General features: G+C 47.1%; 1 protein-coding gene across 4 annotated transcripts in view; it reads right to left on the bottom strand.

Annotated features, from left to right (window-relative positions):
* Positions 1 to 9,941: 9,941 nt before the first annotated feature.
* The window catches only part of map1sa (microtubule-associated protein 1Sa), a 29,819-nt gene continuing 19,802 nt past the window's right edge, over positions 9,942 to 19,958 (bottom strand). For 2 of the 4 annotated variants that reach the window (XM_052037693.1, XM_052037694.1), the window contains exons 5-7: positions 16,166 to 19,841; positions 14,514 to 14,722; positions 9,942 to 13,609 (exon numbers count right to left, since the gene is read on the bottom strand). In XM_052037693.1, the coding sequence (XP_051893653.1) occupies positions 13,454 to 13,609; positions 14,514 to 14,722; positions 16,166 to 19,841 (4,041 nt within the window). In that variant the 3' untranslated portion in view covers positions 9,942 to 13,453. The remainder of the gene's footprint in view (positions 13,610 to 14,513; positions 14,723 to 16,165; positions 19,842 to 19,958) is intronic. The other 2 variants (XM_052037696.1, XM_052037695.1) reach the window with 2 other exon arrangements.

The raw sequence follows: 19,958 nt of genomic DNA, 5'->3' as shown, positions 1-19,958 counted from the left end.
GAACTGTGAGGCAGATAGTAATAGACATCAAGGAGGTGTAGAAGGGGTGGTCGGATGGGTAGTTATGTGGCAGATGAAATTTAATGCAAACAATCTTCAGTGTTTTATTTTGTTGGGAAGAATGAAGAGAGACATTATGAACAAGAGAACATGATTCTAACAGTGGTACAGGAACAGAGAGATCGGCATGTATTTGTACACAGTTCATTGAAAGTGGCAAGACAAGTTGAGAAAGTGGTTATAGAAGATTCTGGGTTTATCAGTAGAGGTTTAGAATCCATGAGTTCGGCCACAACTATATCCAGTTCTAGCACTGCACTATTGGAGAGAGGAATCAGAAGAGATTTACTAGAATTAGAATGAATCTGAGAATGAGGTACTATGGTTATGTAGATAGACTGGAAAAGCTGGTATTGTGAGGGGATCTGCTAAGGATCTTTAAAATTATGGATGGTCTAGACAGAGTAAAAAGAGAGAAGCTGTTCCCTTTGACAGATGGTCAAGAATCAGAGGACATGGAATGAAAGTGAAACCAATAAAAGTGGCAAGAACAATACTTTCTTACATACAAAAGGTTAGGATCTGGAATGCACTACCTGAGATAATACAGGAGATTCAATCCTGTTGTTCAAAAGGGAGCTGGATTAAAAGGAAAGAATTTGCAGAGATGGGGCAATTGCATTAGTGGATTGTTCTCACACAGAGCTTTATGAATTAAATGGCCTCCCACCTTGCTGTAACCTTTCTATGCTTCTGTAATTATACTCTAATTACATTTAGCCAGCTCTGAAGAGTGGGCCATGTTGCCCACATGCCTGACACCAGACTCCCAAAACAGGCTTTCTGAGTGTGGGATTACCAGCTGGACAGAGGAAGTGCTTCAAGGATGTTCTCTGAATTACCTTGAAAAGATGTGGCTTCCCCAGCCAACTCATGGCAATCCCTGGCCATGATCACTCAAAATGGGGAAGGAGCATTTGGGATGGCACTGAGAACCTTGAGTTTCTTTAATCAGAAGCACACACACAAAAACAGCAAAGACAGCAAAGGGTGCAGGCCATCTCCCAAACCTCCTCTTGTCTTACCTGACGCAGAATCTACAGCCACCTCTGTCATTTCAGAACCCAGAGAATTGGAATGGAAGCAAGTCATTGAGGAACTTAAGAATTGTTCAGGGCAGTTCTGAGCTACAGCGATCTAATCGCAGTTCTTGTTAGATTCTACAGGACATCATTTCAGTGGGAGTGGGAGTGTGGTCTGGAGGCAGCAGCAGCAGCAGACCAGTGGTAGGGGGTGAGGGGGAAGGTGCTTGAAATGCGGAGGCAGGGACAGAGGTCACTGGATCCATTGTCCATCCCAGCTCAGTATGAGATCTCCACCTTCTTTAGGTGAGTTTTACTAACATGTTGTGTGCCACAAATCCAGATTGGCCACTTAGTGTAATCAGTGCTGTCTGACCTTCAAGAACCACCGACATCAGGGCCTGGCTATGATTGGTAGGAGTACCCACTCCCAACACGGTAACTTTAAACATCACTGCCAGTGGGGACCAAGAATAAAATATTTTACTTGCAAAAATAATTGATTACTTACTTAATCATCCAGCCCAGAGCTAATTCAGTACCTCCCAGCAAGGTCCTGAACATAGATAAGGACTTTTGTAGTGTAAAACTATCATATAGATAAAATTAAAGCAAGCCCTACCCATAAAATTGGGTGGAACTCCCCTTTGAATGGGATAATTTTAAAGCGGCATGATCTTCCAATTTATGTTTTGAAAAGGTGGTCACCTTAATTTAAAGGGAAGTTGGAATGAAAATATGAAGGACATGGTGATGGAGTGAGGAAGTGAGAGGAGGCTTCTGTGGAGTATAAACACCAGCACAGAGCAATTGGGCCAAATGGCATGTTTGTGTGCTATAAATACATGATAATTCTTCACGGTAAAAAAGACAGGCTGGATTTTGCTGGTTCAGGCATCACATGCCTGCTTCATTCCCACAACTTTCAACTCAAAAATATTTATTCCCCAATGTGCAGGAAGCATGAGTTGACATTGACACAGTGGGGGTATTGAGACATCAGGGAGTTTGGTGACTGATGTGAATAAATAACAGTATCTCCTTAATGAAACAGCAATAATATCACTGTATATACACCTCTAATAAAGTAAAATATTCCCAGATCTTCACAGGAGCATCAAACATAATTTGATGCCAAGCCACATAAAAGATATCAGACACATTGACCAAAAGCTCACTCATTGAGGTAGGGTTTACAGGAGAGGTTTTTTTGTGTTATTTATTCATCTACAGGATAGGGCATCACTGGCAAGATTGGTATTTAATTGTTTGTCACCTACTTCGCTCTAGACAATTTCAGAGGAGCCACAAGTACAAAGAGCCAACCACATTAGTCAGTCCAGAGCCACAGATAGACCAGATTTCCTTCTGTGATGGAGATTAGTGAATGTAATGGGTTTTTCAACAATCTGGTAGTTCCATGGTTACATTTATTGATTCTAGCTTTTTATTCAGATTATTTGATTTGTTTAAATTCCCAGCTGCCATGGTGGGATTTAAACTTATATCTCCAGATCAATAGACCAGACCTCTGGATGCCAGTCAAGAGATTTAATCAGAGAGGTTTAGGAATGGAATTCTAGAGCTTAAGAGTAGAGGCAGCTGAAGGAGCAGAACCCAGGGATGGGCAAGAGCCCAAGAATTGGAGTAACATAGAGTTCTCAAAGGGTTGGAAGGGCTAGAGGAGACTGAAGAGATATTGAAGAATAAGGCCATAAGTGGATTTGGAAATGAGAATAAAAATTTCACACTAAGGGTACTATGGTAATAGGTGAATGGGATCTGGTGAGACTTAGAACATGGAAAGTAGAGCAAGAAATTTTTGTAGGGAGCATAATAACCCAGGAGTAGGAGTAGGTCACATGACCCCTCAAACCTGCCCCACCATTCAATACGATCATGGCTGATCTGCCCCAGGCCTCATCTCCTCTTCTGTGCCAGTTCCCCATAACCTGATCTTTTAAAAGTGCATCAGCTTCTTCACACCCTCCGGGGTAGAAAATTCCAGAGATTAACCACCCTCTGCGAGAAGTGATTCCTATATATCTTGGTAAATGGAGAATTGGTCTGGAGTTGTTGGAATAGTCAAGCCTGGCAGTGAGGATTTCAGCAACAGATGAGATTCAGAAAGAAACCACGGAAGGAGATAGGGTGGAAAGTCAGATTACAGAGGAATGAACAGAGGCAAAGAAAACATGGGTTAAGAGGGGAAAAGAGGTTAAAGTGAGAAAAATCTACAAGTTTACTTTTTAATTTCTAACATCCCAAGTTACATTTGCCTGTGGAAATAAAAACCAATGGTTTAAGTTGTTCCCTTTCAGAAGCAAAGGAGTTTAAGCTCTACCTTTCTGTGAGGGATCTGATGAGATAACTCAGCCCTTTTGAAGGGTGAGGATGAGAACCACCATCCTCTGAGGGCTAATGGAGGAGCAGCCAGCCCATGGTGATTTGAAGCTGAGGGGAATCTCTTCTCCCCGCAACAGACTGGAAGATTTATGCTTTAGCAAACTCACCACTGACCTGGCAGTAAGTTTTATTTCCTCTAAGTTGGGAAGCGGATGAGGAGGTCACTGTCAAATTCAACTGTGACAAGAAAGGTTAGGAGACATTTCACGTGGAGGTTTTTGAGATTAATATTTTGGGGACGAAGTAATTTAGATCTTTAAGGTGTGTGAGACAGTGGGATTAGTTTGAGACTGATATGAGGTTATGGGGAGAGTGTGTGGCAGTGTGGATAGTTAAAACTTTTGTATAACAGTTTTGTATAACAGTTAATTAGGATCCTAACTTACACTAGGTCCCAATCAGTTGTCAGCTTAGTGTTGTTGATCTACACTGAGACCCTGTCCAGCAAATCCTCATTTTAAAACTTATCATTCTTATTTTCAGAAATCATTCTGTGGTTTGTCCTTTCCTGCCCTTGTAGCCATACAATAGTCCAAGATCAAACTTATGCCCATCTGCCCTAATATCTCTTCACAAAGTACGGTGTTAGATGTTGTCTGATATTGCTCCCATGAACGAATGCATGATGTTTTTCGATACTAGAGAATCGAAAGAAATTACAGTTGTTATTGAACATAATAATTTGTGTCAACGTGGTTTTGGGAAGTTTAAGCAGAGAAAATTTGACACCAAGGCATCAAGATATCTAAAAACTTTGCCAAAGAGATTTGAACATAGAAAATAGAACAGAACAGCACAGAACTTCTGCCCACAATGTTGTGCCGACATAGCTAATCCCTCCTACCTACAGAATGCCCATATCCCTCCATTTTCCTCTCATTCATGTGCCCATCCAAGCCCCTCTTAAAAGCCCTCAATGAATTTGCCTCCACCACCCTATCAGGCAACGCATTCCAGTCATCCACCACTCTCTGAGTAAAAACTTACCCCTTTTGTCTGTTCTGAACCTACCCCCCTCACCTTAAATGCATGCCCTCTGGTATTGGATCACTCAATAATGGCAAAAAGATATTGCTTGTCCACCCTGTCTATGCCCTTCATAATTTTATACACTTCCAACAGATCACCCCTCAGCCTCTGCCACTCCAGAGAAAAGAGCCCAAGTTTGTCCAGCCTCTCCTGATAGCACATGCCCTCTAGTCCAGGCAGCATCCTAGTAAACCTCCTCTGCACCCTCTCTAAAGCCTCGACATCCTTCCTATAGTGAGGTGACCAGAATTACACACAATACTCTAAATGCGGCCTAACCAGAGTTCTATAGAGATGCATCATAACTTCTTGACTCTTATACTCAATACCTTGATTAATGAAAGCAAGCATTCCATAAGCCTTCTTAACCACCCTGTCTACCCGTAGCCACTTTCAATGAGCCATGGACTTGCACCCCAAGGTCTATCTGCTCTTCAACAATGTTAAGGGTTTTACCCTTAAGAGTGTACTGCCTCTTGACATTAGTCCTACCAAGGTGCAACACCTCACATTTATCCGGGTTAAACTCCATCTGACATTCCTCTGCCCCCATCTGCAACTGATCTATCTCATGCTGTATCTGTCGCCAGTCTTGTACACTATTCACTACTCCACCAATCTTGGTATCGTCTGCAAACTTAACCCACTCATCAACATACTCATCCAGGTCATTTATGTACATCACAAACAGCAGAGGTCCCAGCACAGATCCCTGCAGAACACCACTACTCACAGGCCTCCAGCCCAAATAAGTCCCTTCAACACCATCCTCTTGTCTTCTATGGGCAAGCCATTTCTGGAAGGAGAATCAAAAGCTGGAAAGATGAATTATAAACAGAAAATGATGTAAACAGGGCAGGCGACATCTGTAGGTAGACAGTTAGTGATTCAGGTCAATGACCCTTCATCAGACTTTAATGAATGTCTTTAAGGAGGAAATAGTGCGTGAAAGCAGAGGGAGGGAATTCCAGAGCTTAACACGAGAATCCAAAAGTACAGGCTTAAAGAAGGAGCAAGAATCGGTGGACACAGAAATGTTGGAGGGTTGTGGAGCTGGAGGAGATTATAGAGGAAGCAAGAACTGAGATCGTGCAGGATTTGAAAACAAGGGTGAGAAGTTGTAAATGAAGGTGTTACTGGTCGTCGGAGAGTGAGGCGAGCGGGTAGTGGATGCAAAGGACTAGTGTTGGAAGTTGCACACTGGAGGTTTGGATCCGAAGTTTCTGGAGATTTGGAGATGTCCAGGAGAGCATTGGAATATTTGTGTACCGGGTAACGAAGGTGTGGATGATGGTTTCAGTGGCAGAGGAGCTGAGGCAGGACGGAGAGTGGTCCAGGAGCTGGAGTTCTGCATTCCCTGGCTGGGAGTGAAGATGCTGCTCACACAGATGTCTCCTCACATGTAGAGCAGCTGCCTGACATTATCCCAGGTCACCGGCAGGTCGCGGTGTTGCAGCACAACTTGCAGAACACGGGTCCCAGCGGCACCGACCCTCGCCGGGTTTATGGGTCCTAGCAACACCCGCACTCACCAGGGAACGGGTCTGCCCACACCAGTCCTCACCGCGATAGAGGACCAACCATACCGATCCTCACTCAGACGACCCTCGCTGGGGGACGAGACCCTCCCACATTGACCCTCAGCGAGGTCCGGGTCCCAACAACACCGACCATCACTGGATTGGGTACGCCACAGATAGAGGCTCTCTCTGGGGCTAGAGTTCAGTGGGCATCTTGCTCGAGGACTCGCTGGACTGATCATGACCTGGAACCCGGGGTGATTTTCCAACCAATGGAATCGTTCCAATGTTCCAGTGGAGGAGCGGAGCGCCGTGGATTGAAGATCAGTGGTTCCTACGGCTTCACGTTTGGTGCCCGGTAAAGCAACCCGAGGGTTAGAGGCCCTTGCAACCTAAAAGCGCTGCAAATCCACAACGAATCGGGAAGCATCTGTGGAGAGGGAAACGGGGATAACTTTTCAGGTGGACAACATCTCAGTCCGGCTATGGTCCTGGACCATTACCCTATCTCTCTCTCTCTCTCTCTCTCTCCACAGCGGCTGGCCGAGCTGCTCAGGATTTGTAGCATTCGCAGTTATTTCGCTTTGTACCTGTCCAGGGTTGGGTGTGGGGGCGGAGCGAGGGCAGATTGGGGAGGGAGCGTTCAGATTGGTCAGCAGTTAATGAGGTTGCTCTAACCTGAACCCAAGATGATGTTTAGACCGGGTTTAAACGCTTCCATTCACTGTGTGTGGCACAAGAGGGTGGATTAATGGGGATGGGGGGGGATGGGGGGGGATAGGGGGGATGGGGGGATGGGGGGGATGGGGGGATGGGGGGGGATGGGGGGGATGGGGGGGGATGGGGGGGATGGGGGGGATGGGGGGGATAGGGGGGATGGGGGGGGGAGGAGGAAGGGGTTCTGAAATGAAAGCGGGCGCCCACAAACCCAATAATAGGGAATCGTTAACTTAGATTTACATGGTGCCCTTTCGCAGTCACCCGGTGGGGGTCAGCGTGTGTGTGTGTGTGGGGGGGGGGGGGGTGACCCGTGCCCCGCTGAGGGAGGGGGGTGGGTGTGTGACCGGTGCCCCGCTGAGGGAGGGGGGTGGGTGTGTATGTGTGTAAAAGAGAGAGAGAGAGAGAGCCGTCCCCCGGTGAGGGTCAGTGTGTGTAGACATCTACGCAGTGAGATTTGGTGCCCAATCGGGAGGGGTTAATGGATGTGAACAAGCTTGCATTGCGGAGATCAGATCCGACTTCATTACCGTAATTCCTGGACCTGGGAGAGGAAATACAGTTTACGTGTAATCACTGACTGCAACATTATTTAAGCTGCCCCGGGTCTCCTCTCTCTACCTAACCAACAATGGGCATGCGCATGTTTTATTAATCTAAACCATATAGATCCTTCACTTAAATTCTCCTAGCAACGCATGGGAATAAATTTTATCTGACCGCTACCATAGCAACGGTCTCCATATTCCCAGCTCACCAAAGGCAGGAACCACTCATAAATCAGACGCAGTGTCAGCCGATGTCCTACGGGATGAACTTCTCCGTGGGGACCACTAGGCTCTTCCCAAAAAACAAACCGATTACAGCCCCGAACTTCATCGAGTAGTGAAGATTAAAGGCTGTGTCGAACTTAGATGTTGCAAAGGAATTAATGTGAGGTAAGATACCCTAACGACACCTTGGAGGATCTGCTCATTCATTTTAGTGGGATCTTACTGTGTACACGTGACGTTATCCACCAGCATGTGTCCTGGACTACACAGCTTTGGTTTGATAGGTGGCATTTGTACCAAGTGCCACACTTGCAAGCATCCACCAGCATTGTCCTGAAACATTGTTCAGTTGGAACTCTATATAGAATTGTGCCAGGGAACCTGTGGTGGGCACACACCCAACTTTCTCAAAGCCTTTCCACTATCAACCCACCAAAATTTCTTTGACAGCACCTCCAGCTGGGAGGTTGCAGAAACATTACCTTAAATCTCCTCCAGATCTCACACCTCCCCGATTTGGGAAACATCATGCTCTTTTATGGTCAGTGAATGAAAACCTTGCAACATTTAACTAACACACTGACTTGCGCACAGTGGTTCAAAGCAGCAATTCACCACCACTATCAAGTGCAGCAGTGGGAAAGTGTGTATGGATCCGGAAGAAATAGTGGAGGTACTTAAATGAATACTTTACATCAGTATTCACCACGGAAAAAGATCTGGGTGATTGTAGTGGGGAACTTGCAGTGGCCTGAAAAGCTTGAGCATGTAGATATTAGAAAAGAGGTGGTGCTGAAACTTTTGGAAAGCATCAAGTTAGATAAGTCACCGGGACCGGATGAGATGTACCCCAGGTTGCTGTGGGAGGTGAGGGAGGAGATTGCAGAACCTCTGACGATGATCTTTGTGTCGTCCATGGAGATGGGAGAGGTTCCGGAAGATTGGATGGTTGCGGATGTTGTTCCCTTATTCAAGAAGGGGAGTAGGGATAGCCCAGGAAATCATAGACCAGTGAGTCTTACCTCAGTGGTTGGTAAGCTGATGGAGAAGATCCGGAGAGGCAGGATTTATGAACATTTGGGGAGGTATAATATGATTAGGAATAGTCAGCATGGCTTTGTTAAGGGCAGGTCCTGCCTTACAAGCCTGATTGAATTTTTTTTGAGGATGTGACTAAGCACATCGATGAAGGGAGAGCAGTAGATGTGGTGTATATGGATTTCAGCAAGGCATTTGATAAGGTACCCCATACGAGGCTTATGGAGAAGGTGAGGAGACATGGGATCCAAGGGGACATTGCAGTGTGGATCTAGAACTGGCTGGCCCACAGAAGGCAAAGAGTGGTTGTTGAAGGGTCATATTCTGAGTGGAGGTCGGTGACCAGTGGTGTACCTCAGGGATCTGTACTGGGACCCTATTTGTGATTTTTATAAATGACCTGGATGAGGAAATGGAGGGGTGGGTTGGTAAGTTTGCAGATGACACGAAGGTTGGGGGTGTTGTGGATAGTTTGGAGGGCTGTCAGAGGCTACAGAGGGATATAGATAGGATGCAGAGTTGGGCTGGGAAGTGGCAGATGCAGTTCAACCCAGATAAGTGTGAAGTGGTTCATTTTGGTAGGTCAAATATGTTGGCGGAATATAGTCTTAACGGTAGGACTCTTGGTAGTGTTGCAGCTATATAGGTCCCTGGTCAGACCTCACTTGGAGTACTGTGCTCAGTTCTGGTCGCCTCACTACAGGAAAAATGTGGAAGCCATAGAGAGGGTGCAGAGGAGATTTACAAGGATGCTGCCTGGGATGCAGAGCATGCCTTATGAAAGCAGGTTGAGGGAACTTGGCCTTTTCTCCTTGGAGAGACAGAGGATGAGGGGGGACCTGATAGAGGTGTATAAGATGATGAGAGGTATTGATCGGGTAGATAGAGGCTTTTCCCCAGGGCTGAATTGGTGGCCACAAGAGGACATAGGTTTAAGGTGCTGGGGAGTAGATATAGAGGAGATGTCAGGGGGTAAGTTTTTTTACTCAGAGTGGTGAGTGCATGGAATGGGCTACCAGAAATGGTGGAGGCTGATACGATAGGGTCTTTCAAGAGACTGTTAGATCAGTACATGGAGCTGAGTAAAAATAGAGGGCTATGGGTAAGCCTAGTAATTTCTAGGGTAGGGACATGTTCGGCACAGCTTTGTGGGTCAAAGGGCCTGAATTGTGCTGTAATTGTTCTATGTTATATCATCTGAAGGAGTAACTAGAAGGTCAGCACCAAACATCAGTGAGACCAACAATTGTTAGAATGAACATGGTTACTGTACTTCCAGACTTCAGGCAGTGCACCAAGATGATTCCTTATTGATTCACAAGCAGGCATGGTCAGCAGCCACTGAGATAGCCCAGAAAAAAAATGAAAATCAGCAATGAAAATTAATTCCTTTATTGAAATATTTTATTGTTCAACTCTATCTTAAAGCCAGAAATTGTAAAGTAGTGCCAAGAGACATGTCAGTGTATGCGCATAGAACAATCTTAAAAAGCAAGTGATATGGATTAGCAGCCTGCACACTGGCAGAGAAAGTGACCCAAGCCAATCCGTGCAAACATCTTTCCAATAAAGTGAAATGTGGAATCACAAACCGCTTGCCACCTTGAACCTAGATCAAGTCACAAAGCATGGGTACTGATCAACGTTCAATGGAGTGAGGCAAAGTGACATCATTCTATCTGGGCTCCCAGCTTTGTGGTAAGGGAGGAACCAAATCAAGTCTGTTGTCCCTCCTGGGGCAGAGGGGAGGGAGAATTCAACATTTTCCATATCTTGGCCTCAAAGCAACCAGTCAAAACCATAGATGGCATTTGTCTAGTCAGACCAGACATCTCTTGTCTGGTCACCAAGATCACCATTTCTGAACTTGGCCGATTGCTCACACCCTTATTTGTAAACAGCCACTACTGAAACAACTCTCCTCAACATATGGCATAGTCAGTCAGCAGTTAGTTAGTATGGAAGGTTACAGACATATCCAGGAATACAATGCAGGTCCCAATGAAATGCATAAATCAAGTCAAACTGCATCCTGCAATTAGCCTTAAACTATTAGTGTTTAATACTGATTACTCACATTAAAAATACTAAAAAAATTGAAAGGTTCTACACAAAAGATCAACAGTCCTGCTCTGACACAAAGCAGCGATTACAAAATAGTGTAAACCAGTTTATATATTAATTTAAAGAATAAATAACTAGATTGAAATCGCGGCAATTACAGACTGATAGTCATGAGCTTTTAGTACAGAGACTCGCTGGAGTGTATATGGACTCAAGGAGCTGGCATCAGGGCACAAGGTAGTCAAGACTTGAGCTCTGGAAAGCCCAAAATGTAAACAATTAGCAGAGCATTCACTCCAGGTCATCCCACATGGTGCATGAAGGCCCTCTAAGCAAAGTCTGGAACAATGGTAGAGAGGGTTTGGGCAGTGGGAGGAAGTGGGGGGGGGGGGAAAAAGAAGGGGTAGTGCTCTTGATTCTAAAACACCACTGAACCCAACATGCAGATTTGAGGGTGCCTCTTTGACCCCAATAGACCCTGCTCCCCTTTAGGCTGGAATCATTAATGCTTGTTTGAGTCTAGAAACCACAATAAACTTGTAAACAAGGTTCTGTGCTCTCAGTACAATTCCCATCCTACCATTCGTCCCTCTTCCCTGCCATTACCACAACAGACTAACTCATTTCACAATACATCCATCTCTCCCTTCAACTACTTACCTAAACCATCTTTCACTCCAGCCACAAGACTTACCTGCTTGGCCTTGCTGGCTATTGGTACCTGTCTATGTGACAAACCCCCATCACTGGAACAGAGACTGGGCTTCAAGAACAGTGGACAAAGTCACCAGAGCTAATGGCCTCATGGCCAGTTCCTTTCATGATCAATGATTACCATGCTGCCACAATGGAGACACTCAAGCCTTCGGGAACACTGCACACCTTCCTAGTTTCCAGGGGTCAGAGACGTATTAAATTTCTCAGCCAAGATACCCTCTTTGAGCAAAGGTTTCAACAGCCATGTCTAATTCCACTGTTCTCTAATTCAACAGCTCCTGGGAAACAAACCCTTAAGGTTGGTATGATCTCTTGACCCACTCTCCAAGCACTTCACTGATCTCTGATGATGAATGTTTTTAGCTTTAGGCACATGTTTGGAATCCAGAATATTATTGTGGTGTACAAGCTGCTGAAAGGCCAGAATGGAGATTTTATATAAAAACTATTTCACAGACTAGTTTTAATTAGCTCCTCATGAGAGGAAAGGTTTGGAGGCAGACATGCAATTGGAGTTGGTGTACATTTTAATTAGGACCCATCCAATCAACATCTACCTCTAATTCATTGTCTGCAGCTCACAGCTCTCACCAAGCCCTTTACAGCAGCTTGCAAGTCCCCATCACATTCTCAGTTCCTTCTCCTGGGAGGGACTGTGTAATTAATTTCCTTCCAACTTCCATCACTCACCCTTATTGATAATATTTAACTTACCCAAGCTAATTAACATGCAATATATATTTAATATCAAGCAGCACCAGAGTTCCTCATTTTAAATGGTAGAATTTTCTAGAAGCAGTGTTGTAACAGACTAAGAGCATTTCTGTTCTCAATCTAAGAATCAAAGTACAAACCCAGACTCAAAAGCTGCCCAACACAACCAGACAATCACAGCTTCTCAATTAGAATTAGCCTTTGACCGATGACACTTGTCTTGCTAAAGATTCTCCAACCAGTGAAAGGCTCCTTTGTTATCTTATTGGTTGAGTGTCACTTGTTCTTGAAGCAAATGCCAATTGAACCAAAGAAATCAATGAAGATCCTTGTGGTCAGTGATACGATCACTGTGACTGAATAACTAAGCCAGACACTGGGACATAACCTTCCCCAGTAGATCACCTTGAAGCACATTTTTGTTGATAAATGAAGATAGAGAAATTAGCTAGGATCAGGACATTACACAGATTTTACTTACTGTGCACAGGTGTATTACCTAGCTTTGGACCAAGTCAAAAGGGTCATATTGACCACTGGACTAATTCAGAAACAGGAACAACCTACCTCCTAGTTAGGTTATTCCTGGGCAGACATGGGCCAGTTCAAGATCAATTCAGCTACTGGGCTGTCACACTGAGCATGCCAGGTTGTCCACTGAGGCTTGGAAGTCTAGACTTCCACAATGTCTCAAGTACCAGAGAACAGATCCAGACCCCAGCAGGTCATGGGTGCTGCAGCAAGAAGCTGGGCTCTGGCTGAGAGGGCCAGCATATGTGAAGGTGGAAAGATTTTCTTTGTAGCAATTCTAAACTATGACTGTAAATAGTCAAGAGAAAGGAGAAAACAGTGTTCTCACCCTTCCTATATAACAGCGGTTTCACATAAGCATGGTCTTGGAGTTCAACCAACAGCAGGGCTACACATCGAAGCCAAGAATGTCAGCTCAACCAAGACCAAAGCAAAATGTCCATTCACAGTAACTAAGAATGGTTCAAATTTCTCTTCAAGTGATTTCTATGTCAGGGAGGAAAGCATTTAAAAAAACTGCCACCCTGTCAGAATATTTGGTGGCCAGCTGGTCCCATCTGGCTCTCACCCTCCCACCACGGTCACAGTTCTGGCTCTTCACCCAGTTCACTGCTGCTCTCGTGATTTCTAAGCCCATCAGCTGATACAATTGTGCAACTGAAGAAAGGTTTCACAGGAACTGGGACAAAGCTTCCATGGTTACGTGCATTACCCGACGCATCACTAGAAACAAACACTTCAGAAAGGGTCTACATATTGCCTAGGACAGGCTGGGGTTTAAAATAAACCTGCCTGGCTCTAACTCTGTCCTTGGCAAAAGCAGAGGGTTCAAAGGAGTTACATCCCTTGCAGCCACGAGCAATCAGAATTCAACTTTACATGCTGGGAACGTCTCCTCCTGCATGACAACTGTACTGTTGCTGCCCAACACAGTGATGTTCAAAGATTGCTGCCTCTCATGTGTCTCCTGGTACCATTCGTGCATGATGGGAGAGTCAAAGGTCGGGATTATGGTGACCTGCAAAAGCAAAGGACAGGGTCACATAATTGATTACAATTAACATTCCAGAACTTCAGCAAACCCCACAAAAGTTGGTAGGCAGGACATTATATGAGACATTACAAATGGTCCCAAGACCATTGGATGGTGCCCGGAGAGATTTGATTTGTTGTGCCCAATGGCTGCTCCTTTTGCTAAAAGCATGATCTATCCATGTTCTTTGCCTCAACTGTGCGAGAAAAAGTTTTGCTAGGAAGAGATGCTCTGCAAAGCAGCACATCAACAAATTGCTGATGTCAAAGATCCTCCAAGCAACCCAAGTCCTTCACAGCCAATGATGTTATTGTAACACAGGTAACAGGCATCCAATTCTGTGCATTCCCACAATAACAATCAAATTTATATTTGTGACATTGAGTGTGATATTAGAAGTCTGGGGAGAACTCCGCTGCTCTTCAAAACTGTGCCATAGGAACTTTTTTTTTTAAATGGCCATTTAAGGTGGTAAAGAGGGCCATGGTTCAACATTTCACATGAAAGGCACAACCACCCCCTTGGTATTGCATTTGCATGGTTCCTCTTGAGTAGCACACATCCAAAGGTTCTTCACATGTCTATCAAAAGGAGACTCCATCACAATGATACTGAGACAGGTTGGTAAAGTGTCTCAGAGGAGTGGGATAGCAAGGAAGAATGGATTAGAGGAGATTCCAGAGCTTAGGGCTCAGATTTCCAATGGAGCAATTCAATTCAGGAAATAATCAAGAGGCTGGAACTGGAAGTAAAGAGCATTCAGAGGATTGCAAGGCTGGGAGGGATTAAAGGGAGAGGTGGAGGGGCACAAGGTCATTGAGGGAAAATATTAAAAATCCAGGGTGTTAGGAATTTGGAAGCCATTGTCCAAGTTAGAGAAGACCCTCACCTGCACGTTATTGCCCCACACTGCTTTGCCTTCCAGGAGTGAATCCAGGATGTTCCTCATTGCCCCCTCTTTCTGAGGGTCATCTCCACTTATGACATAGACTGATGATCGCAGGCGCCTAAAGAAGTCAGTGTTGATTGTCCTGGCACCATAGCTGTTAGGGATGTAGGCGAGATCCACGTACACAGGGGGACACTTGCTCACTGCACCTATAATAATACATGGAATCAATGGCTCCAGATGGTGTCAGCAAGACCCACTTATTCAGCAAGTGCAGAGGTTACTAATTAAGATATGGGAGAACCAAGTTAAACCCAACAGGCACAGATGAAGCCTCTCCAGTTTGGGGGAAACAGCACTACCTTCTGGGGTGGAACTCTGCCACTTGTAACTGAGGAATTGCCCAGGTCTCCACCAAGGCCATTCAATCTTACTGGAGCAATGGCAGTGAAATCCACAAGGGTATTCCCTGGCAAATCAGACATCCCTTTGGTGAAACAAGGCAAAAAGCTGGTGATCTCAGGCACGACTCTCAGCTCACTGTTGTTCACTGCCTGGGATCAATGGCGTGCTGTGCCCAGCAGCACATCACCTTCAGGAAAGGTGAACATCGGAAAGCAGCAGTGACTGATAAGGACAGGAGGCCACTTAACCCCTGGAGCCTGTTCTGCCATTCAATGAGAGCAACGGACCTGCATCTCAACTCCATGTTGCCTCGCACTCATTTAGTAAAATTTTATTAATGTCCAATCTAAACAACTGTTTCGTGGGACTGAACTCCACACTTCCACCAGCCTGTGTGTGAAGAGTTTCCAGAGATTCCTCCTATGTGAACTAACCTTAAGGCAACTTGTGTATGAGAGACTCCCCCACCAGTACCAGAAAAAATTACAACCAAAAAGACAGCCATTTGGCCCATCCTCTTAGTGCCAGCCAGTGGAAAATGAGCTATCCAACCTAATCCTACTGTCACCACTAGGTCGATAGCCCTGCAGGTCATGCTTCAAGTACATATCCAAGTCCCATTTAAAGGAATGAGGGGTTCTGCCTCTACCACTTTCAGGCAGGGAGTTCTAGCCTCCAAACACCCAATGGATGAAAAATATTCATCTCCCCTACAATCCAACTACCAATGACTTCAAGTCTATGCCATCTGGTTTTTGATCTCTCTGCTAAGGGAAATAAGTCTTACTTACTTTATCTCAGCCCCTCAGTTTTATACATCTCAATCTCCTGTTCCAATCAAAGCAGACCTAATCTTATACTGCCCTATTAATTGCGTTCAAAATTCTAAAGCCCAATAAAAACCACTCCTTTATTCATAAACTCTGTATAACACAAACCCAGTTTACATAAACTCTCAATTCAATGCTTGCATTATTTTTCAAAATGTGCACAGAAGGCCAATACTCTGCCCCAAGGAGAGTGTGGTCTAACCAGGATTAATACACAGCTCCAGCATACGTACCTCCATTTCAAATCCTAGTCATGATCTACAAGGTCAACATTGAGATTTTTGTACCCATTACTGCTTGTACTTGGACCTCCCAAACTACTTTAGGGTGGGGGAGGGATCAGAACAGGGCATCTTTCAAAGTACTGACACAGACAAAAGTCTCACTAAGCATCAGGGACTGGGCGATCGATCTCACCTGCATCACGTAACTGACCTGCCGCTGTGCTGCGAGAAGCGCTGAGAGACGATCTGTAACTTGGTGCTTGGGAATTCTTTCCCTTCTCTTCCGAGTTGATGGACTGGTTGGAATTCACCCTGGGAACCTTCCCCGACTGCTCAGTCTTGCTGGCCATGGACAATTTTTCCACCTCTTTGGATGTCGGCTGGGGACCTTTTGGTTTGGACAAAGTTGCCTGTTTAGCGTTCTCACCTCTGCGACCCAGAGAGCCCACAGCTGGCTTGGACCCTGGCTTCCGCCCTTTTGACTTCTCGACCACGCCTTTGTTAGAGCTCTGGATCAGGACCTCAGGGTCTACCATGCAGATGCCAGGCTGGGGTGGGGGTGGACGGGGGTCCTTCATTGGGGAAGGAGGAGGGTCATGTGACCTGGAGGACAAGGGAGGGCAAGTGGGACCCAGAGCAGACCTGCCCACAGACAGGCTCTCGGAATCGTCCTCAGAGTCCATGCCGCCGTCTGCAGTGATTGACGGGCAGTCCTCTGTACCAGGTGGGATTGCAGAGCCCGAATGGGACAGGAGGGACTCACTGGCCGAGGTTGGGGTGGTCTGGTCCATTGTCACCTTCCTGGAGAGGGGCAGGTGGCCCTCGCTTTGCCCCACCGGCTTTGCACATTCCTGGGAGAGGTCACTGTCATCCGACACATCCCTGGGGCTGGGGTTGACAAAGGACGGAGAGACTTCAGTCTTTGGGTGCTTAAATTCACAAGGCGACACAAGGCACAGGTCAACGTCATGAGGGGATTCGGAGGGGAGCCCGGCGACACGCGGCCCGGGACCATCCACTCCTTCAGTGTGAGGGGGTCTGCCGTCCCCTTGGGTGGGAAGCAGAGGCCGGAAGGCATCCTGCAGAGACCTCAGGGGAAGGCTCATGCCGTGGGGATCACCCACCCCAGGGAGAACTTCATGTTCAGGAGAAGTGCTGTTGGGAAGGCCCCTCTGATTGCCCTCTGGCAGAGCGCTCAGTGCCTCAGTCAAGGGCGGCAGGACCTGCTCAAAGGAGACAGACAGAGACTCGTCAACTTCTGTGGAGTGAGGAGAGCCAACCTCTGCTGGCAGAGAAGGGGTCGTCAGAGTTGGCGAGACATCAGGGACAACTTCCTTGAAAGGACTCAAGCTCAGGAAGCCAGTGTGTCTGTCCAGGGGTGCACTGGCATTCTCAAATGGTGGTCGCGGGTGTGACTGAGGGGCTCCATCTGCAGGTTTATTGCAAGCATTGGCCAGCTGGCTTTCCCCATGCAGGAGGCTGGAAACGCTCTCAATTAAACTGTCTTCACTTCTGGGGAGGATCCCGTCAGTTGGCGACTGTTGGAATGGGGTGTGGCCAGCACTGGCAGGCCCGGATCCAGGAGGGGAGACCATCTCCAGGGTCTTCTCCTCAGAGCTGGCATACTGCTCCTCTGCATTGTCCTGGTTGATGGCAGTCACCGGACCTTTAACCTCACCTGGCGGCCCAAGCTCAGTTGGCGTTAGGTCAAAATTAACACTACGATCACTCCTGGGGGTCTTTGCAAGAGGGGACAGGGCAGCCATGTTCCTGCTGGGGCTTAAATTGTCATCAAAATACCTGAACTTATCAGGACTTTCCAGCTCAAAGTCATGGTCGTTATCAGTACCACAGATCAGACCATTAACGGGATGGATTGTAACCATACCTTCATCACCCTGTGCTCTGGCACCAGCCCTGGCTGCCCGTTCCATGCCTGTCTCTTGTTCCCCCGCCGCCTCGCCATTTTCTGCAGCGCCGCTGTCCCGTGGTTGAGTCCCGAGCTCCCTCCCCACCTCCACAGTGGTGAAAGCCTCCTCAGGTAGGGTCTCCCCCAGCACCGCTGCCCCTTTGGCCCCAGCGGAAGCAGCCTCCTCCTGGGCCAGTGTGGCCGCACCCCCCTCCCGCTCCAGCTTCTCAAACTCTGCTGTCATGTCTTCAGGAGTGGACATCCCAGAGGATGCTCCCTTCCCCACAGGTGCAGCCTGCTGATCCGGGGTGGACTCCCTCTTTGGAGCCCCAGGCTTGGATCTGACAGATTCCTTCCCAGGAGTCGCCCGATCCTTCTTGGGCTCCCTGGAGCTGGCAGCTACACTGGCTTTGGCTGAGCCCTTCCTGCCTTCAGAAGCTGCTGGGAGTTTTTTGGCAGGGGGCTTGGCCACTACTTTTTCAATCTTCTTAGGCTCCTTTTTAACTTGCTTCGGCACGTCCTTCTTCAGCACCTTCTTGTCCTCGGCCTCTTTCCCGTCTTCCCTTTTAGCCACCTTCACGTCCTTGTTCTCTTCCACCTTTGTGGGTCTAGTTTCCTTCTTCTGAACTTTCTCCTTGGGCACTTTCGGCTTGGTCTCCATTTTCAGTTTCTCACCTGCCTCAGGCTCAACTGACACACTGGGGGGAGGCTCCTTTGCTCCCTCACCTGGCGCCGCTAAGGCAGCTTTTGTTTTCCCGGCCTTTTCCTTCCTCTCTGGCCTCACTGGCTTGTCCTTGGCAGAGGACGGCCTCCCCACCATCAACCCGGCCTCCAGATCTCGCCCTGCTTTGCCAGATGAGCCCCTGGTGAGGCTTTTGAGACTCTCGCGGCTCTCTGTGCGCCTTGGCTTGGTGCCCTTCTCCTTTTGCAGGGCTTCCAGTTCACCCCGAGTGGCTGCAGGCTGCTTCAAGAAATCCAAGTGTTTCACCCTCTCGAGCCCCTCCAATATCTTGCTTTGTGGAGCGCAACCTGGGAACAGTACTCGGATTATCTTCTCCATTCTACTGGCTGGGTGCCAGGCAATGAGAGCACAGACCGAGACCAAACACTGAATCGGGAGGTCCCCTCCTTTTGGCCAATTATTGCCCATCCACTGATGCAGCATGAAGTCCAAATCCTTGCTGTCTTTGCTTGGGTTAAGGATGTACATCTCCAGGCGGCCAACTCCCATTTTCTGAAAGAGTATTATCGGTTCTATAGAGTTGCCAATATTCCTATAGAGTGGGAGTGGGTTAATACCCAAAAGGTGGAGATGGTGAAGCAATACACTGACCTCATCCACACCCCGCCTGACACACTCTCTCTCAATGTGTTGGAGTCGGTTTGGTGCATTGAGGAACATGACACCAATCTCAGGAGAAATGAGGTTCCTTGTCCAGTCACCATTCATTTCACAGCCTTGTGACTGATCCTCATCTAGTTCAGCCAGCTTCCTCTGTAGCAGACTGTTGACCCCGGGCAGGTTGTCCATCCCAATGTGAGTCAACAGGACTGAGTCGATCCTGTCCAAATGACGAACCAGCTTCCAGAATGAGGACTTCTGGTCCGAACCCCCATCCACCAGGATATTGAAGCCATTGACAGCAAAGAAGGCGGAATCCCCGCGGCCACCTGGGAAGATGTAGCAGCATGGCTTGGAGAGCTTCAGGAAGCCCACAGTAGCTGGGGGCTCCAGCAGGTCAAAGGGAGATGATGCCTCCAAGGATTCGGTGAGGTATTCCAAGAATTCCTGCAGCCCTTCCATCTCCGACAGCATGGCTGGAGGATTCACTTTGATCTCGATAAACTCCTGAAGGCTGTGCTGCTCCAGGCTCGATCGCTTCCACTCTCCCAAGTCAGGGCAGCTGAGACAAAGGCTGGCCTTGTCAGCAGGAGGCGTGAAGCTCAACAGCTCTCCAATCTAACAGAAACAAAGTCAACTCATTAATGCACCATCCTGTATACTTCAGTCCATCCAAAGCTTTGCTGATCAAATTTGCACATCCACCATCCCTGCACTCTCTGACCCACCCTGGCT

The sequence above is a fragment of the Pristis pectinata genome, chromosome 24 (assembly GCF_009764475.1).
Source record: "Pristis pectinata isolate sPriPec2 chromosome 24, sPriPec2.1.pri, whole genome shotgun sequence".
NCBI classification, from domain to species: Eukaryota; Metazoa; Chordata; class Chondrichthyes; order Rhinopristiformes; family Pristidae; genus Pristis; species Pristis pectinata.
Note: the sequence above shows the minus strand (reverse complement) of the source record. Positions and strands in the feature narration are given on the sequence as shown.